This window comes from Strongylocentrotus purpuratus, unplaced genomic scaffold (assembly GCF_000002235.5).
Source record: "Strongylocentrotus purpuratus isolate Spur 01 unplaced genomic scaffold, Spur_5.0 spur5_scaffold_2, whole genome shotgun sequence".
NCBI lineage: Eukaryota > Metazoa > Echinodermata > Echinoidea > Camarodonta > Strongylocentrotidae > Strongylocentrotus > Strongylocentrotus purpuratus.
The window spans coordinates 32317146-32329811 of NW_022145605.1; the positions used below are offsets into that span (position 1 = coordinate 32317146).

A 12666-nucleotide genomic window follows, 5' to 3' on the forward strand; every position below is an offset into this window, starting at 1 on the left:
CATGTACATGTATGTGATGCTAAACCGCAGCTTTAAAAAAAAATGATGACGTCATTGTGGTATGCTTCACAATTCTGTACTTACATGTAGATGATGACGTGAGTCAGTGAGTGAATCTACAATGTACCATATTATATGTACGGTAGATAGGAAACATTGATCTGTCACACAGAGGGCTCATCCCGGTAACTGCCACTTTTCTCACAAACTACGCAGAAAGTGTGGATGTGGTCTGCAATCAAAATGACATAGGGATTCTAGCTTTAAGGCTTGATTTCAGGTCCTGTTGTTATCTCTCTGTTTCAAGATCTTATTAGGCTTGATATCTTATGGAATGTACAGGGATCCAACTTGATTGGGACCTTTTCAGTCTGAGGGGTTAAAACCAACTGGTATCCTTAAAATTGCATTCGTGAGATCTTTATTCTCCCCTCTTTCATCTTCTTATTAAAAAAACAAAGAAGATTGATCATGATCCAATCATCAATGTTTGATTCACACTAAATTGTTCTGTTGTAACTTACTGTTTTGTAGATGTATCAAAATGAACAATGAAGAAGAATTCTTAATAAAACCCATACAAAGCAAAAAAACCAAGAACAATAAAAAACAAAGGACAATAAAAACAAAACAAAATCAACAACAAAACCTCTGTCATGAATTCACATCTGTGGTACATGTAAGTTTTAATAGCACTGCAAGGGTTAAATATTCAAAAAAAAAATTCTCATTAAACTGCCACCATCCTTGCCCGAAGTACATGTGCATGTAAATGGAGATGCACTTTTATCATTGCCCTAATACAGAGCATGAGCAACAGAAATACACAATTGCAATTGCTTTGCAGATGCGTCATTGACCTTAAACGCATCTGATGCCGACTGCATTAAAATTCCAGTGGTAATGACTGGTGCTTTGGAGATTTGATGGGATCACCTCTTCTGCTGAGAGCAAGAGGGTTGTAAATTCTATAGATGTAAAATTATTAAAGTGTATAGGCCTACTATTAAAGACCAAGTACAACTCGTAGTAATGTTCTGTAATGTCCTCTTCTGCTTCTTTATCTGTCTGCCTCGCTATTGTTGGATTGAAATGAAGTAAAGAAGAATCTGACAACCTCTAGACAATAAGACAATAAGAATCCTAGATTTCAAATTGCTTTGAGCCTGAATCAAAACTTTAAATTTAACATGTTGAGAGATTTTGTTCTGAACATTTAACTCAAGTCCATTTTTAGTACCGGGTATATCAGAAAGAAAATTAATATCAAGTACCGTAATTAACGTTGTATAAACCGCCCTCATGTATTAACGGCACCCCTCTTTTTTGTGGTATGCCGTGTAATAGAAGAAAAATTGGAGGGATTATTTTTATCAACTACATATTGAAATCTATCAGAAAGATTACTTTCAAACCAAGATGACAGACAAATTTGAGTGTTGTTCTAGTTTCCGAGTGGTGAGTCAACACAACGATTACTAAGCTGGGAGACATTGCCAGGCATAGCGCCAGGTGGAGGGGCAGTAATCAAAACTTTAATTTTTTTTTTTTTTTTTTTTTGGTGTACCATGTATAAACAGCACCCCCGACTTTGAATTTTTTTCGGCGGCAAAAAGGTGCGGTTAATACACCGTTAATTACGGTAGTAAAGGTGGAGTCCCATCCTCAGTTTTGTATAAAAGATCTAGACAAGAAACTAGGAATCTGTTGAACTCCTAATCCCCTTTTGGCTCTCAGAGTCTGGCATGTTCCAAAAGTTGTTCAACAGCGATTGGAATTCACCTGCTTGTTTCATTTTGAGTGGGTTCAGTACTAGACAAATATAAGTGAGAATGTCAAATGAAATTGTAATACTGTACAACATAAGTACATGTAGTATTTTGAAATGTTGTGAAAGCATTTATTTGATACAACTTGCATGTCTGTGAATGCATGTGATTTGGTTTAATACGGTAATAGTCATGACTCCCTTTGTTCTACATACATGTATACATGTACAGTACATCTACATGGACAGTACTTGGGTACTGTGAACATTTTACTTTTTGAACATTTAATGATGATGATGATGATGATGAAGATGAGGATGAGGATGAGGCTGATGATGATAATAATGATAATGATGATGATGGTAATGATGATAAAGATGATAAAGATGAGGATGATGATGATGATGATGATGATGATGATGATGATGATGATGATAAAGATGGGGATGAGGATGACGATGAGGAGGATGATGATGATGATGATGATGATGATGATGATGATGATGATGATAAAGATGGGGATGAGGATGACGATGAGGAGGATGAGGATGATGATGATGATGATGATGATGATGATGATGATGATAAAGATGGGGATGAGGATGACGATGAGGAGGATGAGGATGATGATGATGATGATGATGATGATGATGATGATGATGATAAAGATGGGGATGAGGATGACGATGAGGAGGATGAGGATGATGATGATGATGATGATGAGGATGATGATGATGATGATGATGATGATGATGATGATAAAGATGGGGATGAGGATGACGATGAGGAGGATGAGGATGATGATGATGATGATGATGATGATGATGATGATGATGATAAAGATGGGGATGAGGATGACGATGAGGAGGATGAGGATGATGATGATGATGATGATGATGATGATGATGATGATGATGATAAAGATGGGGATGAGGATGACGATGAGGAGGATGAGGATGATGATGATGATGATGATGAGGATGATGATGATGATGATGATGATGATGATGATGATGATAAAGATGGGGATGAGGATGACGATGAGGAGGATGAGGATGATGATGATGATGATGATGATGATGATGATGATGATAAAGATGGGGATGAGGATGACGATTAGGAGGATGAGGATGATGATGAGGATGATGATGATGATGATGATGATGATTATGATAAAGATGGGGATGAGGATGAGGAGGATGAGGATGAGGATGATGATGATGATGATGATAATAAAGATGGGGATGAGGATGACGATTAGGAGGATGAGGATGAGGATGATGATGATGATAAAGATAAAGATGGGGATGAGGATGACGATGAGGAGGAGGAGGATGATGATGATGAGTTTGATGGAGAGGATGAGGATGATGATGGTGGAGATTGGAGAGGGTGATGATGATGATGATGTGATCTTTGTAGTATTGATATTTTAACTTTTTTCTCTAGTGCTCTTTTTAAAATTCTTCGCGAACTAACTTACCGATCAATTTTGTGTACCAGTGTTTTTTTTTCAGTGATTAAGTGTGTTCATCTTGTCAGTGCTGGGTGTTAACAATGTACATTGAATATTCTCTTCATAGTTAATTTATGGCCATGAAATGTTAACAAGAAAGACACAGGATATTGCGCAGAAATTAAATTGCATGTATCCCGCCAGTTCCTAAATCAATTTTTGGATAGTACTAAAAATATCCCTCCTGCATACAATCTACATTTACATTGTCAGAACTACTGTATGTGTGATATTAAGTTCCCTTGTTGAGACTCATGTGGTGAAGCATAGGGTTCATGAACATGAACATAAACATTGAAAGTGCATACCACTTTTACACACTGTTTAATTGATATTGAACATGTAAAAACATACATCAGGGCTCCACACAAAATTTGTTTCACTGGGGATCTGGATTGAAATCTTTGTGTCTATCACTCTACATGTACATGTCGTCGGCCTTATGCCAAAAGGGCCTTAACTTCTTTTGGCCATTCCGAGATAATCGCGTTTAAAGGTTTTGGCCTCTCTAATAATCAAAAGTTTGTGGTCGTTTTTTTGTTTTTGAAGCCAATTTCGATAAATATGTTAAGTTATTAAGTTTTACATGAAATGTGTTAAATGTGTTATAAAATATTCAGAATTGTACATGCTATGTGCAAAAAACATGTTAGGGCCTTTTTGGCATAAGGCTTGAATGCAGCGTATTTATGCCAGAAGGGCCGTAACCTACTCGGCATTGTGCCCAAAAGGGGCGTAACCTACGCGTCGTTATGCCAAAAGGGCGTGCATAGTTAGCGCCCTTCTGGCATAAGGAAATTTTCTTATTTCGCAACACCTTTGGTTTGCCAGAAAGGCCCTCCTATGGCTATTGGATCACGAAAACTGATAAAACTGGTTAATTAAAATGTTTGAAAAAGTATTTTTGATATCTGAATATTTTTATTAATATAATGCAGCTTTCGGTAAAGTTATTTTTTAGAGATCGTACATTTAGAACACCTTTTTCGTTATTTATTTTTCATTACAGTCCCATACGTTGACATCTGCGTATTTCAACGAGTTGGTCGCATTTCATGCATCCATACCTAATTTAAATCTCACTCAGATTTCATGATCTAAATTCATGACATATACTTTCAGTGATTATTTTAAGTACATTGTGTCTATTCTAGACTAATCATGTTTTTAAGGGTGTTTCTACTGATATTTATTGAATTAAATGGAAATTACGAAATAATCTGTCATTGATAAAAGATTTGCCGTGTACTGTAGGTTAAGGCCCTTTTGGCGTAAGGAAAAAGATGAGATACGCGTTAAGGCCCTTTTGAAATTCATAATTATCTTCATAAATAAATCAAATTTCAACAAGTGAAGCACATCATTTTAAAGAGAATGATGAAATCTACAAGGTGATGTTAATAACTCAATAACCTCCAAAATTGGGTTAAGGCCCTTTTGGCATAAGGCCGACGATGTGTATATGCCTAGAGCTTTATGTAGGAATGTTGACATTTTGGGGGTCCGGTTGTAGATTGTGGGCGCCCATGTGTCCCAGGTGCCATTGCTTTAATAGTGTTGAGCCCACCATAAAGCATACTGTAGTTCTTCTGGGCAATATTGATGCTGGCAATTTGTAACTTAGTTCTGAAGACATGCACTGTACACGTGTCACTTTACGTACATGTATGATATCCCAGTCTCGCCTCTAAACCGACTCCACTATGACCAATGGGCAACATATTCAACTGTGGCCTAAAGGGGGGTATCCATTGTTTGGTCTCTTGGCCGTCTGGTGTTGGTCTTGTTAGTATGACTTGGGTATGGCTTGGTTATGGCTTGGGTATAACTATGGTCATTCATGTACTGTACTATTGAGCCTGGCAAATTGTGTGCACCATCTCCAGTATTCCCAACATTAAAATGCCTTTCATGTACATGTTCATACACAACATGAACCGGGCAATTAACCCCTTGAGTGCATGGAGCTAGGTCATTCCTGTACTGAGCCTACGCCTGTACACATGTATTGGAATGAGACGGCTGTCAACGGGTTAATGTACTCTGAAATTGTCTTTTTCTTCTGAGCATCTTGATTGTTGTTACAGAGGAGGTTCATGCTGTGGCTGAGATTGAAAACGAGATGGCTAATGAACAAATGAAAGTTCATACTGAACATGTACAATGTACATATTAGTGATTCAACATTGTGATCTGATGAGTAGCCAATGACTGATAATACATCCATGCACTTGTACACATGCACTTGTATGATGAGTGTACATGTACATGATGTATGAATGCCTCTATTTATAAACTGATGTACATGTAAACATGAAATCTACATGTATATGATGTGACCAGAATTTTTTTTTCGTACAAATATTCAGTCTACATTTGTAACAGGTATTATAATACAGCAACATATAATAATCTGATCTAATACGTTTGGACAGCTAGTGAGTGATCTTTGATGATGAAAACTAAATAATAATAATTCGATTTAAAAAGACCCTATTCCAGAGGAAACAAAGCGCTGTCCCTTAATAGTCTAAGGAAAAAGTAAGAATCGTAGAGGTACATTGTACAGATATTTGGTAAAGAAGTCGAGTGAAGTACTATTTCTCAGCAATGCAAGGAGTTTATTTCAAAGGCGCGGGGGTATTATGATTCAAGATTGTTTACATATAAAATTACAATACATAAGGGCCACCTGTCTATTATTTCCTTGTATCAGTCGAGTGGTATACATGTACATGTGCATGTACATATACAGGTTTCACCGTGCTTATTGTTTTTTGACACGGTCCTTATTTCTTGTGTTTAGATCCAGGATGGGCCTCCCTGAACCGAGGTGTCCTGATCTGTGACGAGTGCTGCAGTGTTCACAGGAGTCTTGGAAGGCACATATCTCAGATCAGAGCCCTCACTCATGGACCCCTTGGCCACGCAGCCTCTATGAGGTAAACACTTCCATTTCTCTTAAACTATTTCTTTATCAACATCCAGTTGGAACAGCAGAAAAAAAGCATTTGTTGGTCTTTCAAGATGTTGTGCTCAAAATGAGGAACTCAGTTCAAAACAAAATCTGTTAATAATTCTGTCTGAAAGATTGTCTGCAAACATTGAAAGTACAGTATAACCTGCTTAATGACTATCTTCATGAATAGAAAACCCACCCATCAAACTTAACTACATCTTTTGTATCTCTTGAATAAATAATCTCATTGAAATTACCGCTATTAAAGGAACATTGACAGTATACATGTATATATTTTTATAAAAACCATCTTTCCTTGTCTACCTTGGGTGGTCTTCATACAGGTTCTGCCAGTGGCTTACACAGGATTTATTTTTAAGATGGAGGGGGTTAAATCTGGCCAAAAATTTCGTAACAACTCAGCCAGCCGCTGAATAAGCGGGGGGGGGGGGGGGGGGGGGGGGGGGGGGGACACTTCTTACGGGAGGGGGGGGGGTCCCAAAAAAAAATCACAATGACTCAGTCACCCATTGAATAAGCAAGGGGGGGGGGGTGTCAGATCATCTTTTTTAGGTCATCTATAAGGATATAAGTATATAATTGATGATCCAACATGCTCTACCAACAGTTAATTCAATTTGTTTTAATATTTGCTCCTCTCTCTTTCAGGGCCATTTCTCATAAGATTATTGCTTTTTCAATGGGTCCTTTCCATGTTCCATACTGTACATGTATTTTATATTATTGTTTGTGGTATGTACATGTATTAATGGTCATAAAATATCTTGAATCTTGAGCTTTAGTTCTCCAAATATGTAAGGAAAGGGACTTATATGTACTGTACCTACTACCTAATAGGTTTAGGGTTCCGTGTATTTAATAGTGAGGTCAGAGTTAAGAATTTGCTTAGTATAAAAATGCAGAACAATGGTCGATGGAAAGTACATGTAGTTTGACGTACGATTATATAATTTCATATGCCAGTTATTCCTATCTCTTCCTTCTTCTTTTCTTTTAGATGGTGCATGCTCTTGTTAGCAATGGAGCCAACTCTATCTGGGAGCATTCACTTCTGGATCCATCGCAAGTCAGGAGTGGCAAAAGGAAACCTAACCCCAAGGACTCTGTCCAGTGAGTATGCGTTCATATTTTACAACGCATTTATAAAAAAAGATTGGCAAAGTTCATAATATATATTGCAAAATATCATCCCAAAATACCATTTATCTATCCTTCAAGTATGCATTCAAACCTTGCAGACTTGTTATCATTTACCTAATATCCTTTGAGTATGCATTCAAAACTTGCAAACTTGTTATCATTTATCTATCCTTCAAGTATGCATTCAAACCTTGCAAACTTGTTATCATTTATCTATCCTTCGAGTATGCATTCAAACCTTGCAAACTTGTTATCATTTATCTATCCTTTGAGTATGCATTCAAACCTTGCACACTTGTTATCATTTATCTATCCTTTGAGTATGCATTGAAACCTTGCAGACTTGTTATCATTTATCTATCCTTCAGGCCTGATAAAAACCTGATTTAAATCTGTTTCCCGTTTTTTTTAAATTTTTCCCGATTTTAAAAAAAAAAAAAAAAAAAAAAAATCCAGATTTTTTTTCTTTTTTTCCTTTGAGTATGCATACAAACCTTGCAAACTTGTTATCATTTACATGTATCTATCCTTTGAGTATGCATTCAAACCTTGCAAACTTGTTATCTTCTATCCTTCCTCTAGGAGGAGAGGTTCATCCATACACATGTACAATGTACTGCACATGTACTGTGCTCTGAGGCAGGTCCGGCAGGGTTTTGTAATGGGGATGGGGGCGGGGAGGTTTAGCTTAAAAGGTTTGCCTTTCCCATTAGTCAGGTGCATTTCTCATTTCTTGAGTTATTTATTGTATGGTACACATTTTAAGGTTGGGGGGGGGGGGAGGGGGGTTTGTTAATGACTGGTTGTGTCTCAACCAGTGCATGTAATTTTATGGCACTAAATGCAAACAATTTTAGAACATGTACATTATGTTGACATGCTTCTCTTTTATCATACCTAATACATACACTTGTTGAATTGTGTTTGTGTCAAGTATTTTGACTTATTCTGATAGAGCTGTGAGTCATCTTGTCCTGAAGCTGTGTTTCATTGTATACATATATATATATATAAGATATCAAGTGGGTTGATTGTATCTGAATACTGAATGCAAACATCTCTGCTCTATATTGATTCCATCTTGTTTGTGTGCAAGATATTACTTTGACATGATTCAAGCAGGATGATGAAAATGATCATTTTAAAATTTACATGCAAGTATGTACATGTACATGTACATTACACCCCTGTACAAAACTAAAGAGTATTACACACACAATTCCTTTTGACTGATATATTTAATCTAATTTTACTTATACAGTCTGGGAGCCATGCAGTTGAATTGTGTTTTTGTCAAGTATTGTGAATTATTCTGATAGAGCTGTGAGTCACTGTCCTGAAACTGATTTTCATTGTACATGTACTGTACATGGGATATCGAATCGGTTCATTGTCTCTGAATACTGAATGCAAACGTCTCTGCTCTCTAGAGATTCCATGTTGTTTGTGTGCAACATGTTGACATGATTACAGCAGTTCTAAAATTTACATGTACTGTAAGCATGTACATGTACATTACACCCCTGTACAAAAATATGAAGTATTAAAAGCACACAATTTCCTTTGACTTAAAGGTAAAGACCAGTATTGGAAACGCCCCAATTTCAAAATATGAAATGGAAGCTCTCATTACCAATCATGTGAAAGAATATGTTTTGACTAATACATGATGATAAAAAATTTGCTGGGAAACCGCCTACTAATTCATATATTTGGTAAATTTGTTTCTCTCATGGTCTGTGAGAGATATAGGGTAGTCCCATATACATCTTTCTGTGTATAGTGCTTGTAACTTTACGAAGAATGGGCCAAATTTCTTATCATTTTGATGATTCCAGAACCTTACAGATGCTAGATGCTAGATGATCAACCTTTTCTGATCGATTCCACAACGTTTCTTTCACAATGCAATCGCATGACCATAACTGGTCTTTACCTTTAATTTTAAATGTGTAACTAATTTTACTTTCAGTCTGGGAGCCTGTCTCAAAATACACTGTACATGTAGTCACCCTGTTTCACCTATAACTAAGATTCAATCCCTCAAAGTTAAAGACCGTCTATGTTAATTGCCAAAATGGTTATCAACCCGACCATGTCCATTGCGTTTAGCGGCCGTTAGAGGCTCAGAGCCCCCAAAACAGACCCCAAAACAGTTTTTATCCCACCTACCCCATCCACCAAAATTTTAGTACGAAGTACATTGTACATGTACATGTACAATATGATTACAAAACACAAGTCATTTTTTTAAATACTATTTACTTTATTACAGAATTGTCATAGTCAAGTGGTTTAAGCACTTGACTTGAAATTCAAAGGTCCTGGTTCGAGTCCCGCTGCGGCACTCATGTCCTTTAGCAAGGCATTAATCTACATTTGCAACACTCGACCCAGGTGAAGTAAATGGGTACCTGGCAGGAATTAATTCCTTGAAATGCTAGAGCGCTGTATTGGCAGCTAAGCTATAAAAGCCAGGATAATAATTCAATAGTGCACCTAGGAATAGAATTATCTACATGTACATGTAGATAGACAGCGCTATACAAATGCCTATCATTATTACTCCATTGATTGGGAAAAATAGCCTTTAAGACTTCCTCTTTCCTTGTTATTGTTCTTGTTCTGTGAATTGTACATGATTCTCGGTTGCATGGAGATGACTCATGGATATTTTGATTTGATTTGATTTGATTTATTGGTTTCTGCATCTTGTTTTTTCTTTTTTCATCATACATTTTCATGAACATAATATGGTTTGATACAATATTGTAAGTGTATATAATTTTATACAGATAATGAACGAATTTAAACAAATATATTGAATGCATAATTAACATACATTAGATGCAGGAGGGCTACAGAAATAAGCAAATTACTTTGACGTGCCCGCAGCCCTCAACTTAGATACAACAACAATAACAAATACAAATAGAAAAGACTGACTTGCAGAGAAGAAAAGGAAAGGGGAGAGAAGGAGCGTTGGTAATAACACAATGTACAATGTATACATGTAGTTTGAAGAATGAAAATGAATATGACCATTAAAGGTGCATTGCCCTTTAAAAATGTATTTTCAAGATTAAAACGATTATCAATATATTAGAGGGAGAAACTACAAAGGAAGGTTTTAAATTGCCTTAGTTTTGTCAATCAGGTCATAGAGATACCTTTATTTGCTTGTAATCCATACAATGTACATGTGTACATGTACTTTGTATTTTGTTTAGTACAGTAAAATGGGTTAAATAATCAGAACCAATCAGGTATGTTCCTAGATTTATAAGAAGTATTCTGATCCAAGAAATTGTTTGATTTCATCTTCAAATGCACTTAAATGAACTTTATCGTAACTTCTTAAAAAATACATTTAGATTTTTTTTTAAATTTAGACATGGTGCATAATTAACCTGAACATTTTATTATATTCATTTCTAGGTTGCATCAGTAAAAAATACATAATTTGTTCTTAATATTACAGTGAATTTCTTTTGTTGTAGATTATTTAAGGATTTCATGAAGCCAAAGTTAAAATAAATCCATTTTCGCTTTCCTTCATCAGAGCTTGACAGTTTTTAAAGAGTCCAAATCTGTAAATTTTACACACGGGCAAGCCTATTTAATTCTGTGTGCGTTGACCGAGCATCCTCCCGTAAGTGATTTCTTCCTCTGTTAAACACTTGATTAATGCAATGAGTGAGGCAGGATTAAATGGAAAATATCACAAATTGAATTGGCTCGTGGAGCGAGTGTGGGGATGCATGCAACATACATGTAGACTCACCCTGGGGACCTAAATTTAGATTTGGTCAATCAGCGCTGGCGGGCTTGCTCGCCAAACGACAGGCTAATAAAGGCGGTAGACTGCGGCTTTTGGAAATGTCAATGTCAGTTTGGGGGAAGTTTAGAGGATGGGGCTTGCATGTCTCCTACATTTTATGTGACTGTAAATTATGTAGACCGAATCTAACAGCTAAACAACATTAGAACCAAGTCTGCAGACTACTGTTATTCTGTATTCAAGTCAATGTATTGGTTTTTATTGCTTTCAGTAATGCATGTAATAGATAATAATAAAGCATAAGAAGTTCATACAGCTGTAAAGTAAACACACTTTACATTGCCCCCTCCCCAATAAACATATAAGTTAATTTCAAACAAATAAAGTAAATAGCATTGCTTGCCCCCTTCCCCCAATACATAAATAAGTTAAATTCAAACAAATAAAATTGATAAATAATTAATTGATAACCATTATTAATCAGGGGGGGGGGGTGGGAGTAAGCGGAGTAAATTCATGAAGACAGCAAGGAATCTGGCAATTAATGATGTAGATTTGACATAGTTGGCTTAAATGTACTGTACCTAGTTCCAATCAGGTGATTGAAAAATTACTTCTCAAACTTCAAAGTGTACAGGGCTTGTGCACCAAAGTACATGTAGACAGACATTGTGCATCATTGCATCATAAAGTCATATTTCCCCCCCTTCTTTTCTCTGTAACAGGAAGTATGTTAATCTGCCATCCCTTTAAATGTGATATCAGATTGTTTAGATTGTCTGCCTGTGTCGGAAATAATGAAATCAAATCTTGTGACAAAAACGTCATATTTTGATAGCTTGAAATGAGAACCTTTTGTAAAAACATACAGAACACTTGTGACTAATTTTTGTCTTAATATCAGAGAAATACACTGAGATATGAAGTGTACTCTCTTACTGTTAAAGGCTGCATTGCACATTTTATCCAAAAAATATTGGCAGTAAATAATGTACTTCTCTAGGCTAAAGGGCCCATAACATTTGATCTATAATTAACAAGATAATGATTAGTCTAAAATAAATAATTCCCAGTGTGGTCGCCTGAGTTTTACGTTGACAAATTAGATATTGGACATTTTACAGGTCCCATTTCTCCAGTTTGTGCTGATGTTACAGTATGCTTATTAGCTTTCCTCCTCAATTTGTTAAGGTCATTGGCATACTGCCATACACTATTCAATAGATTTCTCTTCCTGAGATCAAATCATGAACAATTAAAGGCATCGTTTAAAGGTATTACAAAGTTTGGGAAAATTTAAAAATTGGGTGGATAGTGATTCTTTACAATTTGATATATTTGGATGCCCCTGTGGATGTATTATAAGCACTAGAAAATTTAGCCCCTAAAGCACTTCTGCTTTCGAGAAAAATTGAATATAAAAAATTACCGGTGCTCCCGGTAAATATTTAGATAATTTAGATAAATTTCAAATAGCGCC

At 36.1% G+C, this 12666-nt stretch overlaps 1 protein-coding gene across 1 annotated transcript in view; it reads left to right on the plus strand.

The window, feature by feature from the left end:
- Positions 1-12666, plus strand: part of LOC579190 (ARF GTPase-activating protein GIT2) — a 59304-nt gene that overhangs the window by 3278 nt on the left and 43360 nt on the right. The window contains 3 exon segments of the mRNA XM_030992224.1: positions 6092-6201; positions 6204-6227; positions 7263-7375. Coding sequence (XP_030848084.1) covers positions 6092-6201; positions 6204-6227; positions 7263-7375 — 247 coding nt within the window.